We start from the raw sequence: 25496 nt of genomic DNA, 5'->3' as shown, positions 1-25496 counted from the left end.
GTCACTGCCTGCTGATTAAAACACGCACACACTCCCTTTTTAAGGCTCCATGCACTGTCCAGATATCGGATGTCTTTCCAGATGTTCCCCACTTGGATCTGACCTATTCTCCATTACATGCTGCTCTCAACAGCTTCTGGTGTTTTTCTTCAACACTGTCATATGACATTTAAACGTGCGCCAGGGAGGCGATTGGTCCAGTGACGCCTGTTTCGTTTTAGGTGATTAATTGGTTGATTAAATGGACGGCTGATGTCACGTTCAGGAAACTGTTCAGAGAATATTCCAACCCCCTTTTCTGTGCATTTCATGATGAATAAATAAAGTTAACGTTCTTCTCAAATGGCTTCTTTCAACACAAAGGAGTAGCTGCTTTACTACCAGCATTTTTCAATTAATCCTGTGATAAAAGTACCAGCCCTCATAAGTTATTCAGCAGTGTTGTTCATGCCAGTTGGCACTGTGCTCACCTCAAAGTTGTTACTGCATCGTAAGTGGACTAGTTCTTGTATCTACCTGAGCAAAAAGTGCCTTTAACAACCTCACATTGTCTAATTAACACAAGCACTTTACCATATGTCTCAACTATGTTCTCTATCTAACAATAACAGTCCAATGAACACATCAGGAGCATTCATGCCACAGGATACTTTGGCTACTAGACTGGAGCAGCCATGCTAATACTAGATTATCAAGATCATCAATTAACCAAGTATCAAACCAAAGTTTCACCAATCTATGAAGCCCATCAGCTGTATTCACCTGTAGAAGCCACAGGTGAATACAAACCACGGGTGGTTTAGCTAGCAGCTATCTGAGTCCTTGCTTTTTATTCAACATCCATTGTTAATGAATGTATGTAAATGAAATCAAGCCAGTAGAAACTTTTGCTTTCTACATAAGCAGAATAAAATGTGACTTGTTAATAGAACTCCAACTCCAAACAGAAACCAGAGCTTCCAGTATCAGAGCTCACGTTCTGGACATGCAGAGACATCATTTTCATAAAGAGCGATCTGTTTGTAAGGTTCATGAATGGACTTCAGACAGCTTCTAGATAAGTAAGTAGCTACATTTTTTAGTCTGAATATTTTTGTGAGTGAGAGATTTCTGTTTTCCGTAAATGTGCAAAGAAATCAGTCAAGGCCTAGACATAAAGGCCTATAGATTGGAAGGTGATTGCCTGTTAACTATACTGTGTATACTCTGATCGACGAGAAAGTGGTTTTTGGCTGTCGTTAAGTGAAAATGGTTGCAGAAAACATGTATGGTGTTGCAGCACAGACCTTGTGATTGCTTTGGTCACAGTTTGCCACAGTTCCCCGTGGAAGATGCCAATTTGTCTGCAAACACTAACGAACCACAGAGCCATAGATCAAAAACAGCAAGTTTGCCTGTCAAAATAAAAGTTGCCTGTTTTGAATTGTGTTGCTTGTCAGCAGTAAGACACAGCGTTGAAGATAAACAGTCTCCATTTTCAGTTTGTTACACTTTTTTTTTTATGTTTTCCTACCGCACGGCTAGTAGTCGGCTGGTGTTTGCAGATAAATCGACATCATCCATGCAAACTGTTTCAACCTCCAGCAACCACTCACTAACCAGTCAGGTAATATGCATGTTTAACTGGGGAATGGTGGTTGCAAGGGGGTCAGCCACTGGTCTCTGACTGAGGCCTTAAATGGAGATGTATGAAAAAAACATGCATATGCCTGCTGTGGTGAGCCCGTGGGGCAACCAGCCAACAGTAACTTTTATTAACACTGTAAATAAGACAAGGCTGAACTTTAGACCGTTGAAAACCCAAACAGCCAAACATTCCTATATGGTCCGTACTTGGTGATGGTGGGAAGGCAGAACTCCCTTATAAAAGGAAGAGACCTCTACGGGAACCAGGCTGAGAGAGGGGCAACCATATAATTTATTCACGCTTGATTTGTTCTCCTCAAACTTCAAATCTGCTCTAAAGTTGCTCTAAATAAAGGTGCTGCTCTCACAGCTTCAACAAACTACAAGGCCGGTGTTTCAACTTTATTCACTTTCTCCTGCTTTGCTGTTGTTTTCTGCTCTTTCTCATCCACTTCTAGGTGTTTATAAAAATCGTAACATGGAGGTTGGTTGCCATTTTACATCCACCTGTTCCTGCATTAGTTTGCAGATTAGATTAAAGATTTGTGCTCGTTTTTAGATTCGTCATTGTGCTCGTCCCTTTTATGTTTGCTATTTTTTAACACTCCCTCTTCCTCACTTTTACTGAAAGCAGTTTTTATAATTCAAAGGACAGTTAAACACTCTGTGGATTAAGTGTGAGTGGCCGAGTGAGGTAAATCGTCCGTGTGTTTGAAAGGAAAAGAGACGGAGAGCGTGTGTGAGTGTGTGACGGGGAGAGAGAGAGAGATGCAGAGCGAGGTGTAGTCAGACTGAAGCCCTCTGATTGACTGTGATGTTCAGTCAGATGCTGAGCGGCTTCACATCACAGTCAAACCTCCATCCTTTCGTCTCCCTGTTCATCGGAAACATCTCGTTAGGATAAATTCAACTGTTCGGCTCGGTGCCCGGTGTCACAGGTAAGTTTATATGCAGCTTTTTATGCACCTGTAGTTTCACCTATTATTGACCTACAGAGATGTCCATTATAGTTAAGCTCACGTAGAAATGTTGTTAGACAATTCCAAGATTTTTGTTCCAGGAATTTCAAGGAATTTCTGGATAAATTTGCAACTGATGGAATTAAAATGTATTAAACAAAAAGTAAGTTTTTACTTTTTGTGTGTTTTGCACATGGGCAGTAAACTGTGTCAGCTGTCATTCATGTGCTTTTTATTTTAGGATTTTAAATGTATTTGTCATCTGTTTTTACCCTTTTTTGTTAACAGTGTTTACTTTGAAATCACCAAGAATTAACAATTCATTATCTGAATATTACATAATGATTTACATATACATTTAATATATGAAGTAGACTGAATACTTCCTTTCAGTAATAAAAAAAAATATTTTTAGGAGTTTTTTCATCAAATTTAAATACAGGGATGTGTGTATCATTAAAAAAGTCTGCTTTACACTGGATTATATTTTTTACTCACTGGAGATAAATAGTCTGAAGCTGTTTGAATTTTGTTTCTTGAAATTATTTTTAATATTAAAACATTCAAACCTTTAAAACATTCAAATCTTTAAATAAATCATACAAATTCTTTGACGTGATTGTGTATCACATAGAAATTTTTACCATAAGTGAAAATGTGAATGTGAAGAGATGTATATATGCTTTCTGTCAAATTCAGTAATTGCACCTATGTAAAATAATTTTCTTAAAATGTTTGGGTTGTAATTTCTATTAAACGTGCATTTAAATGAGCCAAAAAATATTAATATTATATATATGTATATTTATATATTTACTAACTATTGAAGGTTCTAATCTAATAACAATAATGCATTTTTTTTAAAGAGAGCTAAAGAATAAACAGGGGATTTCATGTCTTAAAAACCTGAAATCAGACCACAGAGTGTTTGAAAAGGTCCTGGATGTTTCTTTGACCTGGTGTAAACTGACACAAATAGGAAAGTCTTTTCCCCCCCAAACATTTTCAAACAAATCTTAGGTTAATTTGGTGAATTTTCTAATTATCATTATTAACTAGAACTGGGAAATTATGACAATATTGATTTTGTTTTTCCTATTTCTGATCATGAGGCAGGTATTAAATCACCCTCAGTGGGGTTTAAAAGGTCCTGTGGTTAAAGTGGTTACTAACAACAGCAGCAGTGTTAACAGACGGAAAATAAACTAACAGAAAAATTATACTCCATTAAATGTCTGTTAACTTCTGCTTATTATCCCCACTTTTATCCTGTGTGTGTTTTCTCTGATGGAGGGTCTGCTGTCTGAGAGGACAAAGAAAAGCTAGAAAAGGAAGCTTTTGAATAAAAAAAGAAAAGAAACCAGCTGAAATCCACAGATCTCAGAGGTGATTTTTGGTAGACTCTGCACGCTAATAATCTATATTTTAATTGTTTGCAGAGTAAATTCTTTCTGGTAGGTTTTCAAAGTTTCGTATCCAAATATCTGACATTTTCTTACAGCCAATTTTACCTTCTTATTCACAATCTTGGGTTTTGTTGTTGGTAAAATTTTGATCAAACGTCCTGTTTTTGAAACAGAGTTCATTCAAGCCATCAGCCCAAAGTGTACAGATGGCATGTTATGCACTAAATACACTGCTATGCTGTGAACTATGTAGCAATTTGAGGCAAACAAATCCATAACCCTAAAAAAGAAAACATTAGTTCAGTTTGCCCAATTTGCATGTGATAACTGTGCATAAATGGACATGACAATACAATAAATCAATCTACTGATGGTGTTTAAAGGTATGTGTTTTAAGTTTTTATCCTTTATTTTCATTCTTGTTTCAGGCATCGTTTCCTTCCAGGTCCATACTAGAAGCCAAGTAAGAGTCTCATTGAAAGACAAATGGTGTCGGGTGTGCAGATGCTTCTGACTGACAAAGTAAAAGACTTTACAATTTTGTTGACCCCTTTGTGTCACTTTCAGTCTGTGAACCCACTGTAAATTAAATGATGCAGTTAAAGAAGGTTTCTATTCAAGAGCAACTTGGAAAAATAAATAAACCTTTTATTTCATTCAGATTCATTTAAACTGAACAATCAAACATCAGATTATAGCACATTTCATTTGCTCCTTTCATATCAAACAATGTTGATTGTTTAAAAGCTTCAAAAATAAACAACAGATAAACTGCTTCCTGAAACGAGCTTATTTTTTGCGTTTCTTTGGTCCAGAAATTCCCCACCTGCATTCAGCCTATTATTTTCAAATGCAGAAATTTTCAGGAACAATATGGGTTTATCGGGTAGCTGACACCGTCCTCCAGCTAACTACAACAATGACAATAACGTCAGCTCATTTTTTATTTTTATTTTCATTCAGTTAAACTGATTATGTGGCTTAGAAAAAAACTGAAACCTGTAGCATGAATTCAAAGTGGACTGGACTGAAAATTTTGTTTTCAGTGGGATTTACTAATCACCTGTTAAATGCAGCAGTGAAGCGTAATCTGATCGTTAGAGGGCTGGTGTTATTAAGAAATTATATAAAACCATGGTTATATGATTTGGTCCTGATCATTTTCAATGATCAATTGTATTTAGGATGTAGTTTGAAATGTCAAAAGGTGTTTTAAAAATTGAGAAACTCATCAAGAATGTGTGAGGTCTTCAACATTCAGTGAAACCTGATCTATGATTATAGCAAATAAAACATAATTTATACCATGTTTGAGATTCAGTGCGGTCAACAAAACAGACTCTAAGAGACGATATGAAAAAATACAGCCTGTGTTTTTTTACCCATTATTTGAAGTACTGCTGTGTTCTTCAGTCTATTGAGACAAGAATCATACTTTGTGGTAAAATTTACGCTTAGTGGACTGAATTAGTAAAATAAAAATATTCAGGTGGATCAGATTGCATTGTCAAGTTTCTAAAGACTAAAAAATAATCCAAACATCTTTACTCAAGTGAAATTAATGTTATAAAAACTGTAAAACTCATCACGATTGAATCTGTCTTTGTTTGGGTTTGCAGATGAAGGTGGAGGGGTTACAGGAAGATGGAGGGTCTGGTTCAGTGTCATCTGTAGATCAGAGTGCCACTGGTGCTGGTGGGTCGATGTGCAGTCCCGGTTCGGCTGAACGCTGCATGTCGCGGCTGCTGAGCGCCGTGGAGAGCGAGCTGCAGGCCGGCCGGGAGAAGGGCGACCCAACAGAGCGGGAACTGAGGGTGACGTTAGAGGATGCCGAGCTGTGGAGGAAATTCCAGCACATCACTAACGAGATGATCGTCACCAAGAATGGACGGTAACTGCTCTCAGATTTTTGCTACAAATTAACAAACTTCCATGAACAAACTTCACTCCTTCAATGCAACTGTTAGTTATTCAGGAAGCACCTGGTAGTGGAAACAAAAGTTTATTTACAGCTTCAGAATACTTTAGAAAATTGAAAGAAAAGGTGAACAAATTACAATATAAATGAAGTTTCTTAAATAAACAAAAATATCTGGATATAAACACCTGAATTAGAGATTCTCAGGATGCATTTCAATTAGAGACTTTGCGTTAAGTAATGTTTACTTTTTTGAGTCTTACTGCTGATCAACATGTGAATCTCAAGGGCGTTTGGGTAAATGGTAAATAAATTGATTCTTCTGCAGCACCTTACAACTCTACTGCAGAGCTCAAAGTGCTTTATAGAACATCTCATTTATACTGACTAATTCATGAAAGCACATTTTCTACGATTAAGCGTTTTCTCTGTAACATTCAGACACTGATAGTTGCATCAAAGAGCAACTTGGGGTGCAGTATCTCCTCCAAGGATACTTTGGCATGTAGACTGGAGCAGGCAGGGATCAAACCACCAATCTTTCAGTTAGTAGATGACCTACATTTCCTCCTGAGCTGCAGCCACCTCACCCACTTTTCTACATTGATAGAAAAAACACGTTAACATGTTCTCTCCTAAACAAAGCCTTCATAATTAGCCAGCTGAGATACTGGGTGTCTCTTTGTTTTGGGTTTTAGAGGTGTTCACAAGAGGAGGTTTTGATAGCCATTGTTGAGATTGTAGAGGTCTCAAAGACGTTTTTGAGTTAGTTCAGGAGATTTTTTTTTAGGTCTTTAGAGGAGATTCTTTAGATTTTGGAGGTATTGAAGAGATTTCCACAAAAAAAAAAAATCAATAAGTTACTCCAAAAAGTATTCCACAAATACTTGTGGATGTTTCAGAAGCCTACAAGAAGCTCTGGAGGCTATTAGGGAGACTGACATCTGATATTTGTAGTCCTTGTTGATTCTGAGGATCTCCTGGAGAAGTTATGGATGCAATTAGTAACGTTTTCTAATTGTGTTGTAAGACTTTTCGGAAGAAAATCAGAAGAGTTTGGCTCATTTAGAAGTGATAAATAGCTTTGAGAGTGTCCAGATATAATTTAGGAGTTGTGAGAAGTTTTTTCTGAAGTTATAGAGGTAATAAGGACAGTACTTATGGTCTTTAATACATTCTAGATATAGAATGTGTTAAACGTAATATCAGTAAAGTACTTTTCTGAAAGTACATTGTCAACAGCCATCAGATTGACAGCCAACAGGAAATAGATCATTATATCAGGTAACTTTTGTCTTTACAGTCAGTATTCAGTAACGAACGTGTTAGAAAATCATAAAAAGGCAATTTTCAGTCTTTTCCTAAACTGACAGAATTGATTTTTCTTGTCAGGAAAGTCTGCAAATGAAAAATGTAATTTAGCAAACACAGATACAGTTCTTTGCAACTTTCAACTAGTCAGTGTGAAAATAAAAATAAAAAACTGAGCCTTTCAGATACAACCGGCCCTATAAATAGCTATGATCCATATAATGCTGCTAAGTTTACTCGGGCAGTTTTAGTTTGGCATTTCTGTCACTCCCTGTGAAGGTAACATTAGGAGGACTTTCTAGTGCTTCAACTTGTGACTTTGCAATAATAAGTTAATGACTTCATTGGCATCAGCAGTCAATGAATGATACAGTAGCATGCCAACATTTTATGTGAGAGTTAATCAACTTTTGTTCCTAGTCAGCCAGTTTAGAAACAGAAAAATCAGACATTAAAAGATCATTATGTTCAATTCAGTGGCATGAAGATACACCATATTCTTCCTGAGCATGAATATACAATTCAGGCTTTATGAGAGAAACAAGCTTGAAGAAGAAAATATTTGAAAAATTGTGTTGTTGTTTTTTCTAAATTGAGTTTTGTTGGTGGTTCTTCTGAGCAGATGTGGCAACTTGTACTTTGTTTGCCAGAGATTTGTTATTTTGTTGTGATGCTAAAAACATAATCTTACCCATTTTTCTACAAATAATGGCTCGTTTTAGAAGATACTTGATTTCTGAATATTTTTGCAAAAATGACCACAGAGATGGAGAAACATTAACACAGAGTGTCCCTGTTTTAAGCTGACTCCCGATCAGTGCTGCTGTTAACCGGGGTTATTCATTAGTCTCGATAGCAGCTGTTATCATCGCCTCTGTGTGTTTCATTTTGTGTTTTTTTTGTGCCAAGCCGAGGCGTGTTGACCAGTCGCGCCCTGCGGTGGGCAAACACTCCATTTACACCTGCAGGACGCCACTTCAACTGCTGTTACTGCTGGAGAGCCGACTGTTTGTCTGAAAGCAGCTTTAGAAGGATGGAAACTTTGGTATTTTTAACATACGGTGATAAATTTATATTCACATGCAGAGATGGTTGGTTATCATAATCTGTCATAGTTTATGCTGCCTGTAACAAATTTTAGCTCTGGTAAGGATTTTTCTAATCAGTCATCAGTTGTTATTGATGGTTATCGAAGAAATGCATTTGTTGGCTGTACCGCTGTCAACCAGTCAGAATGAAAAATAAAGAATAAGGTATATTCAGAGAATAAAATGGGGGTGGAATCGTAGTGTCAGGAGGCTCTTTGGAGAAAAACTAGTCTGGAAATTATAGACATTTTCTCTAAAGCCCTTAAAATCTGGTATTGTTAAAATGCCTTTATACAGCCTTCAGCTGTTTGGCACAATTGTCAAAAAATTGCAGTACCAGACTTTTTTGGATTCTGTTTACTTTTAAAACTCCATCCAACAATTATTTGTGTTATATATAAATCATTATCTCTAATTTGACAGAAATTTCTGAAAATTGGCTCTTACATGTTTTCTTTGACCAACTCTCAAAGCTGAACTATTTTCCTAGAAAAGCTCAAGAAAGTCCTCACTCCTGAGAAACTACAAGGAACAACTATCTGTATATCAGTGCAGCTGAAAATTCTGTCAGTTTAAAAATTAATCTGTTAACTAAATGTGTGACTGTGATAAATTATCACAGACGTTTTATAGAACTATTCAAATTTACTGTTGGCTTCTGGAATGTTTTTAACAGATCCACAAATTCCCAATATTTGAGTTTGATCTGTATGTAGTTTAATAGTTGCAATAATTTTGTATTTGTTTGTAAATGTATTCATTATATGAAACGTTATATTGTGTATATATTTAATTTCATCTAAAGTCCAAAACATAAAGCAAAACAAAATGCTGTGGATCCTTTGGCAGCTTAAAACCTGGATATTTATCTGAGGTGCCGGTGGTGACCAAAAATGGAGCTAAAAGAGAAAAAAAGTCGGACAATCTTCAGGTTGATATAAATAACTTTATCATTATAGTTGGTTATACTTAAAAAAAACTGAACCAAAGAATGAAACTGAAACTGTAAATTCAGATTTGCAATCACATAATAGCAGAACAGCTCCCACAGCTGAGCAGGTGGTGAGCAAAGTCAAAACATATCTTTATAATAAGCTGCTGACTAATTTGTTGATTAAATGTTCAGCAATGTATGTTACAGTAACTTCAGCTTCAATAAAACTTTCATAGAGATACATTCATATGTATAGGCAATGTGTGTAATCTATGTATAAACTTATAATATAATGTAAGAAAAAATGCATTAAAATTGGTATTAGCCCCATAATTCTGTTATTATTTTGGGTTCTGTGAGTGAACATAAACTTTCCCCTTTAATCAAGCTGTGTGTCTCTTCAGTCGCATGTTCCCAGTGCTGAAAGTGAGCGTCTCTGGCCTGGACCCCAGCTCCATGTACTCCTTCCTGCTGGACTTCGTCCCGGCTGACAGCTGCCGCTGGAAGTTTGTAAACGGGGAGTGGGTGGCGGCCGGCCGGGCGGAAAGCCGCAGCGAAGGCCGGGGCCACGGTGGCATCTACATCCACCCTGACTCGCCAAACTTCGGCGCTCACTGGATGAAAGCGGCCGTGTCCTTCAACAAGGTCAAACTCACCAACAAGGTGAACGGAGGAGGACAGGTGGGTGGAACAGAGCCTGAAAATCTGCATGTCTTCATTCATTGATTTCTTTGTGTGTTTACTTGTTCTTTCTGCAGTCATTCATACTTTGATTTTTATCCAGTCTGTTCATATATTTTTGAGATTTTCAGTTTTTATTTAATTGTTGTTTTTTTTCTTTCCTGTGATTTCTTGTTCGTTTTCTTTCTCTCCTTTGTTCTCTTTTTTGTTTCTGTTCTGCTGATTTTTGCTTTCTTTGTTTTGTTTGTAGTTCCTTTTTTCTTCAGTACTTTATTCCTCTCTTTAATCTAGTGTTTTCTTTTTTCAATCTTTCTTTTTTGTTCTCGTAATTTTCTACTATTCATTCTTGTCTTTCTTCTCCCTTTCCCTCTTTCACTTTTACCACACTTTTTCCTGTATTTCTTCTGCACCTCCGTCTTCTTCTTCTTCTTGAGTCCATTATCCTGCTGTTCATGTCAAGAGTCTCCGTCTCTTTCCCTCTCTCTCTCTCCTTCCCTCTGTATTGTATTGAAGTGGGCGAGAGACTACCGCCTCTAATTAGCCACTTCAGTCCCTCTCTCCGCTCACTTCACCTGCTCGCCCCCTCGTAACCACGGGAACGGGATAAACAGCTCTTAATTGGCCAGCAGCAGTTTAATGCACTTCCTGTCGAGAGCTGTTCAGCACTCTTAGAGGCCTCCATGCGCACACACGCACACACAAACACAAACACACGTGCACAGCACTACAAAATTGGCAATAATGTTGTTTATATTTACCCCATTATCCCTGTCCAAACATGACACGCACACACCGGGCAGTAATGCAGAGTTGGAACAGAGAGCTCGGCCATAATGAAATAATTGCTCAGCTTATTTGTACATTATGGTAATTATGTTTTTTACTGGGAAATTAATTTACCCATCATGCTTCAGATGGACGAGGGAGAGAGAGGTAAACTATATTCAAAAAGAGCCCACACACACTCCAGCTAATGTGGGCACTGCCAGCACACACACAGCGCCGGGGTCAGATCTGAAGCCAGCCTCTCAATCTGAATAGAAAACAGTTTGTTTTTGTGTGTCCGCCCGGAGAACTCGGATTGGTTAATTGGGCCTCATTAGCGAGGGGGGGGGGGTTGATGGGGAGATGGACGAGATAGAAAAGACAGATGGATAAAAGAGTGTTTTGGCCAAAAGACAAAGATGGCTCCACTCCATAAACTCTCCTGCAGTCAGACAAACTGACAAACTGACTGACTGACAAAACTACACTTACCTTTGTTTTCTGTTAATTGATTCAAAAGTACAGAGCTGTTTGGACTTTTTCAAACTTTTAGAGCCGAGTTTTTACCGTGAGGCTTGTGATCTCTTCAGAGAGGATGGACTTCAGTAAAAAAGTACTGAAATGAACTAAACAGGTCAGATAGGAAATGTTGAAGTATGGATAGAATGAGGTAGGCAGTTACAACCAGATATAGATGGTTACATTTATGAATGGGCAATAATATACATGGACACAAGCAGGTATCGGAGGAATGGAAACATTATAGATGACGGGGGATCTATTATTGTACGATCATCTATTATTGTACGATCTACTGTACAATATAAAGCGCCTTGAGGCGACTGCTGTTGTGATTTGGCGCTATATAAATAGAATTGAATTGAATTGAATTGAATTGAATTGAAATGGAAACATTATAGATGAGTACAAACTGGTGTTAATGAATATAGATAATTGGGCGAAAGCATATAAAAATATTATAGATGACTGAAAACCTCTAAAAAGGTGGATAGATAGTAGCAGATAGAGGTAGCTTCAGACAATTACAACTGGATATAGAGAGATACGAACAGGTACAAATTGAGAAAGACATATAAAAATGTTTAGATGTGTGTAAATGGGTAAAGATGGAAAAATGAATATACAGCTTAAAAGAATTAAAGGGACACTTGAAATTCCAGTACCAGTATGTATATATATACAGTGGTTTGCAAAAGTATTCGGCCCCCTTGAACTTTCCCACATTTTGTCACATTACAGCCACAAACATGAATCAATTTTATTGGAATTCCACATGAAAGACCAACACAAAGTGGTTGGTACACGTGAGAAGTGGAACGGAAATCAATACAATAAATAACTGCAAAGTGGGGTGTGCGTAATTATTCAGCCCCCTGAGTCAATACTTTGTAGAACCACCTTTTGCTGCAATTACAGCTGCCAGTCTTTTAGGGTATGTCTCTACCAGCTTTGCACATCTAGAGACTGAAATCTTTGCCCATTCTTCTTTGCAAAACAGCTCCAGCTCAGTCAGATTAGATGGACAGCGTTTGTGAACAGCAGTTTTCAGATCTTGCCACAGATTCTCGATTGGATTTAGATCTGGACTTTGATTGGGCCATTCTAACACATGGATGTGTTTTGTTTTAAACCGTTCCATTGTTGCCCTGGCTTTATGTTTAGGGTCGTTGTCCTGCTGGAAGGTGAACCTCCGCCCCAGTCTCAAGTCTTCTGCAGACTCCAAGAGGTTTCCTTCCAAGATTGCCCTGTATTTGGCTCCATCCATCTTCCCATCAACTCTGACCAGCTTCCCTGTCCCTGCTGAAGAAGCACCCCCAGAGCATGATGCTGCCACCACCATATTTGACAGTGGGGATGGTGTGTTCAGAGTGATGTGCAGTGTTAGTTTTCCGCCACACATAGCGTTTTGCATTTTAGCCAAAAAGTTCCATTTTGGTCTCATCTGACCAGAGCACCTTCTTCCACATGTTTGCTGTGTCCCCCCCACATGGCTTGTGGCAAACTACAAACAGGACTTCTTATGGTTTTCTGTTGACAATGACTTTCTTCTTGCCACTCTTCCATAAAGGCAGTGCACGACTAATCGTTGTCCTATGGACAGATTCCCCCACCTGAGCTGTAGATCTCTGCAGCTCGTCCAGAGTCACCATGGGCCTCTTGGCTGCATTTCTGATCAGCGCTCTCCTTGTTCGGCCTGTGAGTTTAGGGTGACGGCCTTGTCGTGGTAGGTTTACAGTTGTGCCATACTCCTTCCATTTCTGAATGATCGCTTGAACAGTGCTCCTTGGGATGTTCAAGGATTGGGAAATCTTTTTGTACCCTCAGCCTGCTTTAAATTTCTCAATAACTTTATCCCTGACCTGTCTGGTGTCTAAATCCAATCAAGAATCTGTGGCAAGATCTGAAAACTGCTGTTCACAAACGCTGTCCATCTAATCTGACTGAGCTGGAGCTGTTTTGCAAAGAAGAATGGGCAAGGATTTCAGTCTCTAGATGTGCAACGCTGGTAGAGACATAGCCTAAAAGACTGGCAACTGTAACTGCAGCAAAAGGTGGTTCTACAAAGTATTGACTCAGGGGGCTGAATAATTACACACACCCCACTTTTCAGTAATTGTATTGTGTTGGTCTTTCACAGGGAATTCCAATAAAATTGATTCATGTTTGTGGCTGTAATGTGACAAAATGTGGAAAAGTTCAAGGGGGCCGAATACTTTTAGATAAAAGCATTTAGGTGCACAAAAAATGTACAATAATCTTGGTCTAAATAATTATAAATGATGGGAAAATGTAGAAATAATTGTCTTCATTTTCCCAGATTATGTTGAATTCTCTCCATAAGTATGAACCTCAGCTCCACATCGTGTGTGTTGGCTCTCGCCATCGACTGGTTTCTAACGTTTCCTTCAAAGAAACGCAGTTCATCGCCGTCACTGCCTACCAGAATGAAGAGGTACAAAAGATGTTCTATTTTCAATATCATTTGGTGTTTGGGTGTGAACTAGAACTAGTTTCACAGCTATACTTGTTCTAATTCTTGAAAAATTGAAGCTGATTTTGATATATCAAAGTTAAAGCTAACACCAGCAAGCTAAAATTGCTCAAATATTCCAATTAACCAGATTTAATGCTGGTTAAGTGTCATGAAATATTGGACAGTGTTTCTATTTTCAATTACCTTTTTAATAAATATGGATTTGTGGGACACAGACTCGGAATTAGAAACACAACACAACATCTTTTAATCGGAAAAAAACATTTGAATACAAATGTATGAAATTTTTTATAAAGGTAAAGCTCAGACGTCTGATTTAGTTTAAAAAAAGGTAAAGCTCAGAGTTTTTTTTACCAGCTGAATCTGTTTAATTTAATGAGATGAATCAGTTTTTAAGGGTATAATATATTCCATTTTTAATGTTACAACAGCAAACCCTTACTTAGTTGGTCACGTTCAGGTTATTAATAATCTATTCTCTCATTTTATTGAGATCACAGTTAATAAAAACAGATTGGGAACACACACTAATTATTCAAATCAAAACAGAGGAAGAATTTATTAAACAGAACTGTGAAATAATACAATAAGTGGACATGAAAATGGATATTCATCTAGAAGCCTGATTGAGAAATTACTTGCAAATGAACAGATCAATGAAAGATGAAGCCTCTGTCCAATAAATGGACTGTTATGCATAAAAGTCATTTAACATTTCACAGCTGAGGTGCTCTGTTCTTCTCGAGTGTAAAATAACGTAACAGGATGTGGATGTTTCTGTGTTTTTCTGTGCAGATCACAGCCCTAAAGATCAAATACAACCCGTTCGCTAAAGCCTTTCTGGATGCCAAAGAGAGGTAACACTGCACAGCAACACAACAACAGCATCCAAACACTTTAATCTGACTTTTAAACTGGATATACCCTTTAAGAGACCCAGTAGCCATATAGTGTATTTCTATGTTCTTTTGTGATACTTTAAATTATAAAAACATAAATCTAGCCTCCAAAACTTTTCATAGATTTTTACAGGATTTTCCACATTAATGTGCCACGGAGAATGGAAAGCTGTGAAATATGAACATTTTTAACACAATGGGCTTTGATTTATTAGCCCTTTTTCTGGTATATATTCAATAATTAGGTATCTCATTATGACAGTGTTTAGATATTTCAGTAATCTAAATGTTTTGTGCATTTCTACACAAAATCTTTGAAATATTACGCTTCTGCCAACCAGATTTTTTTTTTCAGATTGAGTTAGAAACAACGGATGACTATGATGACTTCACTGTAATTTTGCTTTTTAGTTGCAAAGATAGCTGGATTGCACAAGGGTTAAAAATGTCCTGTTTCTCATATTAGGTTTTCAGAGCATTTAAAGTAATTATCATGAAGAAAGCAAGAGTTATTTGTACGGCAATTTTCACATTAAAAGCACCAGATAACTTCTACAGAAGTAGAACAGCTCTGTTTGATCAAAGTTCCTGCATGCTGGTAACACACGGCAGAAGACTTTCACTGCACTACAGATAACATTAAAAATAGATCCAACTATAGCTCATCCATCATGGTCGGGTTTTGTCTTCACTAGCAGGGAGTTAAAACTGGATTGGACCAGCAGGGCACCTGTTTATTTGGTTGGTGGTGCAGGGTGGTCTTTAAAAGAGAACAAAAATGTGCTCTCACCTCTGCAAAGTCAACTAGCTTTCAGCATAGCTCTGAGACATATGTAAAGTATATGGTCATTCAGAGTAAGTTTCTGGTTAGACTCCATAACGTTTTTAGGCCCAGGTGCATCAACCTCAGTTTGGGGTGCATTTAAAGGTTATCCAGGCCTTTATATCCTTAAGTCGTGGCTCTAGTTTAACTAATAATTTCGGCACCATAGATAAATAAAGTTGGATATCATCTGCATAGAAAATAAAATGTAGGTATTATTTATGACAAGAGAGGTAATGCACCATCTCAAATGTTCTGTGCCTTTTAGTTTTCAGTACCAAGAAAAGGTTGCGGGAGAACTGATGGAAGGATTGTTAGCAAGACTAAAAGGGCATTTGACTACCGAAGAGCTTCAGGGTGGTTCAGCTGACTTTGGAGTGGTGATAAACACACCTCAGTATCCAAAGTGGTTGACTTCAAGAGGTCAGGCTCTCAGCTCCCAAACTAAACATCATGATAAATCTTTAGACAGTTCTTTTTATTTTTTGTTATTTTGAATAAGTAAAAGGTGGAGATAAAGACATACTTCACTTTAAGCTTATATTTTACTCACTGAGATAGAAAACTGTGATCAGGGGACCCAAACATCACTGCAAAATCTCCACATAAACAAATGATGTTGTAAAATCAACTTGTGATTAAATGCAATAGCTGTGAGATCTAGTATGTCATATATAATGAGTGTGCAGTTGTGGATGAGTCAGATTTCTGTCCCATCCAGAGATATTTTACACCACAGCCATGTGCCTGCAATGACTGCTGACACTTTACACTTAACGCTTAGCATTTCTCACCAGGATAACAGAGGAAGTTAGCGTTAGCAGGCGATTAGAGAGTCATTATGAACTCCACCGTCTCACTCATTTGGAGAGAGGGTGTCAAGTGAGAGACTCTATACAATATAAACCACACACACATCTGAACACAGACACACAAACTCACATTGTCTTGATGGCTGTGTTTGATTTATCCTCCTCAGGATCCCAGGTGGGCGGAGTTTGCCTGAGCCATCAGAGGGCCGTGTTGGGATTCAGTCCTGTGAGTTCACAGCTTTATATAGCCTCATGAAAGAGACAATTACATTTTTTCGTAGTTTATATCGAAATAAAAACATTGGACTTTTATGCTTTTTGAAATTTAATTTGAAGATTAAAATAAAAATCAGATTTTGTGGGAAAAATTTAAAATCTTATTTCCATGGTATGAAATTTATGAATCTATGAAAGTGTTTGATTTTAACAGCATATTTTATTCCTTTTTTATAAACAGTTTTTCTGAGCATTTACTTTTCTTGTGCTTTTATTTTTTGTGTAAGTATATATTTCTTGCTATTCTTGACACAAAAAAACAAACTATCGATACATTTTAGGTAAACAGATATTTGCGTGTGTGCTTTGGTGTGTAAGGTTGGTCGCTGTGCTCAGCTGGAGGAGGAGGTGCTTTTCCTTATGGCAGCAGCCTCCCGCTGACATCACATCATCACCATGGTTATAAACACCATGGATACCCTGGGAGACACACGCCTTACCCCACTGCCTACCTGCCCCACCGCCCGCACTCCTCAGGTAACAGTGTTTTTGTGAATGTTTGTAGAAAGTCCAAAAATAAAGTTTTGTACTTCTTATCATGTTCAACATTACAGAGGGATTTCATATTTGCTACAATTATCACAGATATTTGTTTTTACTTTTTTCAATTTTAATGTAAAACTGTGCAGCAGAACATTTTCACTATATTGAAATAATCATGACATTTTACACTGGCATTATACTACATTATACATTATACTATATGTATAAACATGTGCTGTATAAACATGTAGTTTCATGTTCATTTATAACTATATAAAAAATCACGATTTATTTATTTACTAAATGTTTACAATATAAAGCATTTACAATTTTTATATACATACATTTGCATGCAGACATCTCTTTTTGTCATTAATATACAAATTTTCTTCATGTCTATTATGATTTAAAAACAAAATTCTTATATATGTGACATAAAAACAATGATTAATGAACTGTATATTAAACAGATAAACAAATAAGCATTTACGTAAATATTTTATATGGGTTTTTTTCTGAATATTCAGTGAACATTTACTTTCTATAACTACTTATATACATATATACCTTTATATACACTAGTACACAATGTAAATTATGTTGATTTACTTATATGCTAATTTTAAATATTTATATACAAACTTTTGCCTGCAGACATCTACATGAATATAGAAATATGCACACACACACACACACACACACACACACACACACACACACACACACACACACGTGTGTGTGTATATATAAATATATAAATATAAATATATATATATATATTATATATATATATATATATACATACATATATATTTACTCTTATTTAGCAAAAAAGTACATTTTACAGATTTTTGTTTTGTGTTCAAAATCCTATCTTTTGTTTAAGTCTTTTGGTTTTTATTCAATATTTTACTCAATATTGAATGAACACAGCAGTTTCTAAATTCTGGATTCTTTGTGTGCTCTCAGTGTGTCTCTCTGAAGGTGTTCAGGTGATATCTGATGGCTGGAGCACCTCCTCCCCTCGTCCCACCTCATCTTCTTCCTCACCCTCCTCTGCCTCCATTCCCTTGAGTAGCAGCGCCCCTTCATCACAGCCTCCTCCTCCTCACAGCTCCAGGTGAAACCCATCCCACAGCTTTAAATGGTAAATGTACTGGTTTTTCAGATTAAATGAACTATCTGTGTGTGTTTTCAGTCAGTACCCTTGTCTGTGGACAGTTGGATGCAGCGAGCTGAGTCCCTCCCACTCACCCTGCGCTGGGCTCCACCATGGACCAATCAGCAGCGAGGGACTCATGCAGCCTCCTGGTCACACTCGGATGGGCGGGGCTGGATGGCCGCCTGGTCCCACACACTCTTTCTGAAATGTGATGTGATTGGCCAAATTAATCAGTGATAACCCACTACACACTAGTAACCTGGTGGTAACCGTTCAGTGAGATTATTTGATAGTAACCAGCTGCTGGTTATTTGTACATAGAGTACTGTAAGCTTTCATGGCTACTCATATCATGCAGTTGATAAAAAATATATATATTTTAAACACTATTTGTAACTATTTATGACTATTTGTATAGATATCATTTCAAAAGGAATGGTTACTTGTATCTGCTTGTGGCTACAATCACATAGGGACAGAGATCCCCAACCCCAACCCCAAAAATATGTAGTCTTCAACCAGTTGGCGAGCAGTTTCTGGCAGTTGCTTTGTGAAATTAATCACAAAGAGGGTGCTGCACAAAACACCTCCTAAAAGTTGCTTTGGTGGGTACCAGATTACCGCAGTGACTCACAGTTTTCAGGTAATAAGCCAACTTATCTGCAAATACTCATCAAGAGTTCATAACCCACTAGTGAAATTGGAAACAGAGACCGGTCACCTACTAGTAAAAGTTGGAGCCTCTTATACACGTTGGGTCCAGCAGTAAGACAAAGCATTTATCTGATGGTAAACTGTGAACTATGTATGCAAACTCTTGGCTAACATAGAAGTCTGTTAGTGACCAAAAGAGTCTTATGGAGGTTTTCTGGTGCAGCACCTTCTTTATGACAGACTTTGTGACCTAACAGCCAACAAGCACTCACCAACCATTCAGGAAATACACACTTTTTTTCCCTAGCGACCATAGGTTGACTGGGGTTGATGGACTAGTTTCTATGACTTTTAGACCGAGGCCACAGGAAGTGGCCAGTTGGCTGCTTGTACCACAGCTATTGGTGGCTAGTATTTCATTTAGCAGCTGTGACTACTTATAGATAACAGTGACAACTCCTACATGGGAACTTCTAGTGGCTGTTAACGTCTGCTAGTGGCTGCTATTAGTAGATAAAGGTAATCACTGCTGGCCTTTGTTGCATGTAAGTAGCAGATACTGGTTAGCAACTGGTAGCTACATATGAGTGACGGTGTTATTTGAGTTAGTGGCAACCGTTTTAGTTAGCAGCTAACCAGTAAATACCTGTAAATAAAATGGTTACATGTACCTGCTGGTTGTTGATGCAATCTAATGAGCACTGGGGGCCACATTTAAAATCTAATAGGTAAATATTTGCTAATGTCTTATAGTAAGCATCTACTGACAGCCAAATATTCTTTTGGTTACTTAAACTAAACCAATACTGTTGGGTCCCCCCCCCCCCATATTTATTGGTAATAAAAATGTAAAACAGTGAGATGAACATATGTAAATCTAATGTTAGCCAACAGCCTGGGCTTCAGATTCCTCTTTATACTCAATTTAAAATTTATGAAATTTCAAATTTTCTGCAGGCTTCCAGAAGTTCGCCAATCAAAAGTGAACTGATGGGCTGAATAAGATAAGTATAAGATAAATGTGGTTTATTTTCAAAAGCAAATCATGCTAAGACTTTAAATGAGATGTATTATGCTTTTCATGATTTGTTGTCATGTATTTAATGTCACAGTGTCAGATATTCATATTAAACCTGTCTAAAGTTAAAAATAATGAAGCAAACTTATGTAAAAGTATTTCTTTTGAGACTTCACACTGCTCTGAATCCTCTGTCTCCAGCATCACGGCTCATTGGGTTTCATGGCTGGCTTTGAGATGTTGGCCAGTCAGATTTTTAGGGAGGAGGGCCTTGATGAGCTACATTTAGAAACATAATAGATTCATAATTTGCTATGATATATCGTCATATATTTGATGTTACCATCTCAGATGTTCATTTAAACCTGTCCAGAGTTAATAATGTTAAATTATGTACACTGCTCTGAATTTTCTGTTTCCAACATCACAGCTCACAGGATCTAGGTGTTGCCCCTCAGCTCTCTTCCAGATTTTGGGAAATCAAACAGAAGTGAGCTTTCATATGGAGAAGAGCCTTAAAGAGCTGGAGCATTATTTAGGACTTTTGAAGAGTTGCAGTATATAATATAGAGAATGGAATTAAAATTATTCCCCTTTACCTGACAGTAAATTTGGCTCCCTTTTCTTGCAGATATTAAAGGTCTCTAGCAGGGACTTTTAGTGGTTGCCACTTGCTCATCAAGTCACATGTAAATCAACATTATATCATTTGCTGAATCAAAGTGTTAAAATAAATCAAATCAATGTTAGGTCTTGCAAACTCTGTGGTGTTATGGTGCCCTCTGGAGTCAGAGGTAAAAGATTCATGTCTTTGTTGTTGATGATGTTGCTTTCTCATTGTTGTTTCTCCGGATCTATTGCTGCTAAGCAGAAACAAAAGATAATTTGAAGATTAAATTAATTAAATTAAAACATGTAGTCAGCAAAAACACCAAATAATTGTTCTGCTCTCGTTGTTGCTTTTTGTTTGTTTTCTGCTGCAGAAAGAGAGAGGTTGTGATTCAGCTGTGTGTCAATAAAGACTTAAGAGAGAGTGTGTTCATGTCAAAATGTTTGTAAAATGCATGTCAAAATATATGTAAAAACATATATTTAGATAAAATATATGTAAAAACATATATTTAGTTGTTTTTGACCATTCGTCGTGATAGCTGGTATAGTGTAATGCTTTTATTTTGAATTATAGCCTCTTATTGTGGAAATGTAGCGGAAGTATGACCCCCCTCCCCAAAGACCCGGACGTTGTTGTGGTGTGCATCAGTTGAATGGACGCAAATAGTGGATTTGGGACTTATTTTCAGATTAAATTTTTGTTTTGAAGGTAGGTAGTTGTCTGTTGTTCGTTTTTATGTTTGTGTTGTTACTTGTTGTCTGTTATCAACCGGAAACTGCGATTAAACGTAGGATTTTAACCGGAAACGAAGGAATTAAAGCGAAAAGAGAGCTGCTGCCTGGTTGGAGTCAGTTTCACAGAGAAACCCGGCGAGAAATCCGCTTTTATTTAATTTATTAAGATCTTAATAAAATAAGATCGTAGACTTTCTGTTTCTGTGTCTTCATTTTTCTTTTTTAAATATAAAAATCAGCCTCCGATATTAAATTTAAGAGTGTTTGTGGATGCAGGTTGTAAAGAGGAGTTATCATAAGCTAATATGAAGTAAAAGAAAATAGTGACCATATAATGGTCACAAATCAAGGCGAGTGTTGTTGTGATTTGGCGCTATATAAATAAAATTGAATTGAATTGAAAATTTAATTGAATATTCTTATGTGCCCTATATTTAAACTGATTTAGACCCACCTGAACGTAAAACACGTGTTATAAAATAAATAAATCAAACAATTATTTATAAAAATATAAAAAAAAAAAATGCTTGCGTTTATTTATCAAACGATTCTACAGAAAAAAAAACTGAATTATTCCTGATTTACATTAATGCAAACAAAGTAATTCATGTCACTAGTGCTGGTCCCAGGCACTAGGAGTAAAAATCTTGACCAGCAAACATCATAAAGATAATAAGGAATGAGATTCTCATAACAGATTAGTGCAGGTAAAGGGAGAGATCTGAGAGAAGGAAGTTAGATACAATGTGTGTGCAAGTGAATAAGTGGAAAGGATACCAGGAGCGCCAGAGGTCAATCATGATGGGAATATATTAGGAAAGATTGTTGAATATGAAGAAGAGGAAGACCTCAGAGGAGAGTCTTGGATGTAGTGAAGGAGGATGCAGAGGGCTGGTGCGACAAAGGACGATGATCTGCTGTGGTGACTCTTACTGTGCTGAAGTTGAGGTTCACCCTTCAAGCAGCCAAACTGTGCAGCAATAATGTTTCTTTTGTGCTGGAGCTTTGAGATCATCACGTTTGTTTGTTTCATAACATGAATACATGAGTAACAGGAAAACTGAAGTGAAGTTAAACTGGTTTTTCTCTTCAGGTCCAGACAGCTGCTGGGTCAGCAGGCCTTCATGGCTCACATCACCATCAACCAGTACCTGCAGCAGGTAACCTCTGACCTTTAACTGTGTCTGAAATGTACATTTTTTTATGTAATTTGGTTGGAATCTGTCTCATTTTCCTCCTGAAGGTTTACGAGGCCATCGACAACCGCGAGGGCTCCTTCTGTGCTGAGCTGCTGTCCTTCAAACACCCGCATGTTGCCAACCCCCGTCTCCAGGTTAGCCACTGCTGCCTCGCATAAACTCTGAATGTTGCTAGGACACAGCCTCACCTGTGTGTGTGTGTGTGTGTGTGTGTGTGTTACAGCTGGCGAGTCCAGAGGATAAGTGTCAGCAGGTTCTGGAGCCGCCGTACGATGAGATGGTCGCAGCTCACCTCAGGTGGGACCGACGGATCAGACGGTGATGCTTTAGTGGTGTTGTGAGGACATAAAGGTGAAAGAAAATGGCTGTGTGTGTGTTTCAGGTGTACCTACGCTGTAGCCAACCATGACTTTGTTGAAGCCTACAAGTTCCAGACGCTCGTTGTTCAATATCCTTCATAAAGTGACTTTTTGGTCTCTTAATCACACAATCTGACCTTCAGTAAATAATCACTAATCAGTCTGATCAGCTCCTTGACTCCTCACGTCCTTCTTGAAGGCCTTTCAGTCCCACAAAGAGGAGAACTGGTGAGTTCAGTTTCAAAGTAGCAGACTGAAGCTGATTCTAACGTGCTGCCTTTGAACGCACCATCACTGCCCTCTGTTTCAGGGCTCTGCCAGTGATGTTTGCTGTCACTCTGGACCTCCGGATATTCGCCAACAACGTAATGGCTTTTCTTTTATCTGTTCAGCAGTCAAATTCATCCATATATGTGTATTTATTTACAGTCCTGCACAAAAGTCTTGAGCCTCAACTCATTTCTTTAGATTTTGCAAATATTGACTTTCAGCCTTGTTAGATTTGTAACAACCCTGTGATTGCCTTATATGCTATATTTCCATGTATGCTTGCACTGGTTTCCCATTTTCCTAGCAAAATATATAAAGAAATGAGGAGTACTCAGTATTGTATTTATATTTATAGTAAGAAAACTAAAAAATGTAACCATTTTCCTCTATAAATGCAAATGAAACAGCTGACGTAAAGAAATTTGTATAGAGACAGGACCAGGAAATTACAGGTGAAAACCTTCAGGTGTGATTGAAAGTTATTGAAAGTGGGTTTTAATTTTATTGTGTCCAGGCGGAGCAGCAGCTACAGAAGAAGGGTAAAGGTCAGCCTAGCGAGATGTTGGAGAAAGCAGCAGAGCAGCTGATGAGCTGCTTCAGAGTTTGTGCCAGTGACAAGTCAGTAAATATACACGTCCTCTGTGTATGCGTTGATTATAATTCCCATTTTATGCACTATTATATTTCATGTTTAATGGACGTCCTTGTTAATATTGACATTTTCAATGTTGGTAGTCGTGCAGGTATTGAGGACTCAAAGAAGTGGGGGATGATGTTTCTGAGCAACCAGCTCTTCAAGATTTATTTCAAGGTCTAAACTCAATAATTAGTGACTGAAACACCCAGTTTATGAATCATCGATGGAGATTTGGTGATTGGTTATAGCTGCAGGTTTATGTGTTGCAGATCAATAAGCTGCACCTGTGCAAACCTCTGATTAGAGCCATTGATAGTTCCAACCTGAAGAATGACTACAGTCCAGCTCAGAAGGTCACCTACAAATACTACGTGGGCCGCAAAGCCATGTTCGACAGTGACTTCAAACTGGGTAACACTGCTACAGATATGGCGCAGTGTCGGCTTAAACATTATTTGAAATTGTTAAACGATTCAGGTTTGGAGTACAGTTAAAATCATTTTTTGTTTCTGTAGCCGAGGAGTTCTTGTCATACGCCTTTGATCACTGTCATCGATCCAGCCAGAAGAACAAGAGGATGATCCTCATTTACCTGCTGCCTGTCAAGATGTTGCTGGTAAGAAACTTTAGAACCTTTTTGGATTTGGTAAAATGGGTTTACACCAGTTTAGATCCTGATTAGAAAGTCCAGACCAGTTTACACTCAGGACTGTTGCATCATGGGAGCAGTGTAATGGTTCCCAGGGTAACTGGTTGTTGTTGGTGTTTCAGGGTCACATGCCAACTCATCAACTCCTTAGGAAGTATGACCTCATGCAGTTTTCTGATGTTACCAAAGCTGTGAGGTAAGGAGAGGGGCAGTGGCATTATCACAGGAAGTGACATCACGTCATGTGGGCTCACAGGTAAATGTTTGTGTCAGTGAAGGGAACTTACTGTTGCTGAATGAGGCTTTGTCCAAACACGAGACCTTCTTCATCCGCTGCGGGATCTTCCTCATCCTGGAGAAGCTGAAGATCATCACCTACAGGAACCTCTTCAAGAAAGTGTGAGTGGTTCAGTAGCTGTTTTACCAACACACACACAAACTGAAATGTAATCAAATTCTTTTTACATATTACTTTTTTTAATGTTTTTTTGTTTATGAAGATTGGTCCCTTCATTTTTGAGAGCATTTGGACCTCAAATTTAGCGCCTTGTTTAGGTGTTTTCCCTTGTTTGTGGATATTATTCAGATTTTATAGTTTTATTCTGTAATCTCAATCAAAAAAATGACTAACAGCAAATAATTTTCTCTGTAATCTCCGAAAACATGAACCGTACCCTGACTGATTTCTGTCTGCAGGTATCTGCTGCTGAGGACTCACCAGCTGCCTCTGGAGGCCTTCCTGGTGGCTCTGAGGATGATGAAGGTGGAGGATGTCGACATCGACGAGGTGCAATGTATCCTGGCCAACCTCATTTACATGGTGAGGAAACTGGAACATAAAAAGCCACTTAGATTCAGGTGAACTGGCAAATAAACGCTGAGCTCTTCTTCTGTGTTTCCTGTCGTCTTCCAGGGTCACATCAAAGGCTACATCTCCCACCAGCACCAGAAGCTCGTGGTCAGCAAACAGAATCCCTTCCCTCCTCTGTCCTCTGTCTCATAGTCTATGAGACAATTCTACAGGGCTGCTTTCCTGGAAACCTTTTTCACTCAATTCATATTTCCTTTATTTTTTACTTTAAAAACATGTCGAATAAAACAGATGTTGGTTTGTAGAGCTTGTATCTGGTTATTACATTTGTTGCTATGAATTGTGGGTGTCAAAGGTTTTATTTTGAGCAGAACTGAACTTTTATCATCGCGA

At 37.9% G+C, this 25496-nt stretch overlaps 2 protein-coding genes across 3 annotated transcripts; both read left to right on the top strand.

The window, feature by feature from the left end:
- Positions 1–948: 948 nt before the first annotated feature.
- tbx19 (T-box transcription factor 19) lies at positions 949–20676 on the top strand. 2 transcript variants are annotated; one of them, XM_026157534.1, is made up of 12 exons: positions 949–1061; positions 2449–2564; positions 3879–3971; positions 4420–4513; positions 5611–5882; positions 9647–9923; positions 13528–13662; positions 14500–14561; positions 16406–16464; positions 16833–16991; positions 17967–18117; positions 18196–20676. In XM_026157534.1, exons 4-12 carry the CDS (start codon positions 4478–4480, stop codon positions 18362–18364), a joined length of 1320 nt encoding a protein of 439 aa, XP_026013319.1. In that variant the 5' UTR covers positions 949–1061; positions 2449–2564; positions 3879–3971; positions 4420–4477; the 3' UTR covers positions 18365–20676. The 2 variants fall into 2 exon arrangements, with proteins under 2 accessions (XP_026013319.1, XP_026013320.1); XM_026157535.1 differs by lacking the exons at positions 949–1061; positions 3879–3971 and having other exon boundaries at positions 2251–2564.
- Positions 20677–21037: 361 nt separating this feature from the next.
- Positions 21038–25407, top strand: pcid2 (PCI domain containing 2). The gene is made up of 15 exons (XM_026157539.1): positions 21038–21152; positions 22272–22338; positions 22422–22511; positions 22601–22674; positions 22760–22825; positions 22923–22964; positions 23047–23101; positions 23521–23624; positions 23742–23817; positions 23913–24054; positions 24159–24259; positions 24415–24488; positions 24566–24691; positions 24989–25112; positions 25206–25407. Exons 2-15 carry the CDS (start codon positions 22303–22305, stop codon positions 25293–25295), a joined length of 1200 nt encoding a protein of 399 aa, XP_026013324.1. The 5' UTR covers positions 21038–21152; positions 22272–22302; the 3' UTR covers positions 25296–25407.
- The last annotated feature ends 89 nt before the right edge of the window (positions 25408–25496 follow it).

The sequence above is a fragment of the Astatotilapia calliptera genome, chromosome 23 (assembly GCF_900246225.1).
Source record: "Astatotilapia calliptera chromosome 23, fAstCal1.2, whole genome shotgun sequence".
NCBI classification, from domain to species: Eukaryota; Metazoa; Chordata; class Actinopteri; order Cichliformes; family Cichlidae; genus Astatotilapia; species Astatotilapia calliptera.
This window is presented reverse-complemented; position numbering and strand designations above follow the sequence as displayed.

What these genes read in the sequence shown, in the direction of transcription:
- pcid2 (XM_026157539.1), top strand. Translation starts at nt 22,303, where the DNA reads ATGGCTCACATCACCATCAACCAGTACCTGCAGCAG. An exon ending in TTGCCAACCCCCGTCTCCAG is followed by an intron (nt 22,512 to 22,600) that starts GTTAGCCACTGC and finishes TGTGTGTTACAG; the next exon opens with CTGGCGAGTCCAGAGGATAA. An exon ending in TGGCCAACCTCATTTACATG is followed by an intron (nt 25,113 to 25,205) that starts GTGAGGAAACTG and finishes GTCGTCTTCCAG; the next exon opens with GGTCACATCAAAGGCTACAT.
- tbx19 (XM_026157534.1), top strand. Translation starts at nt 4,478, where the DNA reads ATGGTGTCGGGTGTGCAGATGCTTCTGACTGACAAA. An exon ending in AGGTGAACGGAGGAGGACAG is followed by an intron (nt 9,924 to 13,527) that starts GTGGGTGGAACA and finishes TCATTTTCCCAG; the next exon opens with ATTATGTTGAATTCTCTCCA. An exon ending in CCTCCTCCTCACAGCTCCAG is followed by an intron (nt 18,118 to 18,195) that starts GTGAAACCCATC and finishes GTGTGTTTTCAG; the next exon opens with TCAGTACCCTTGTCTGTGGA.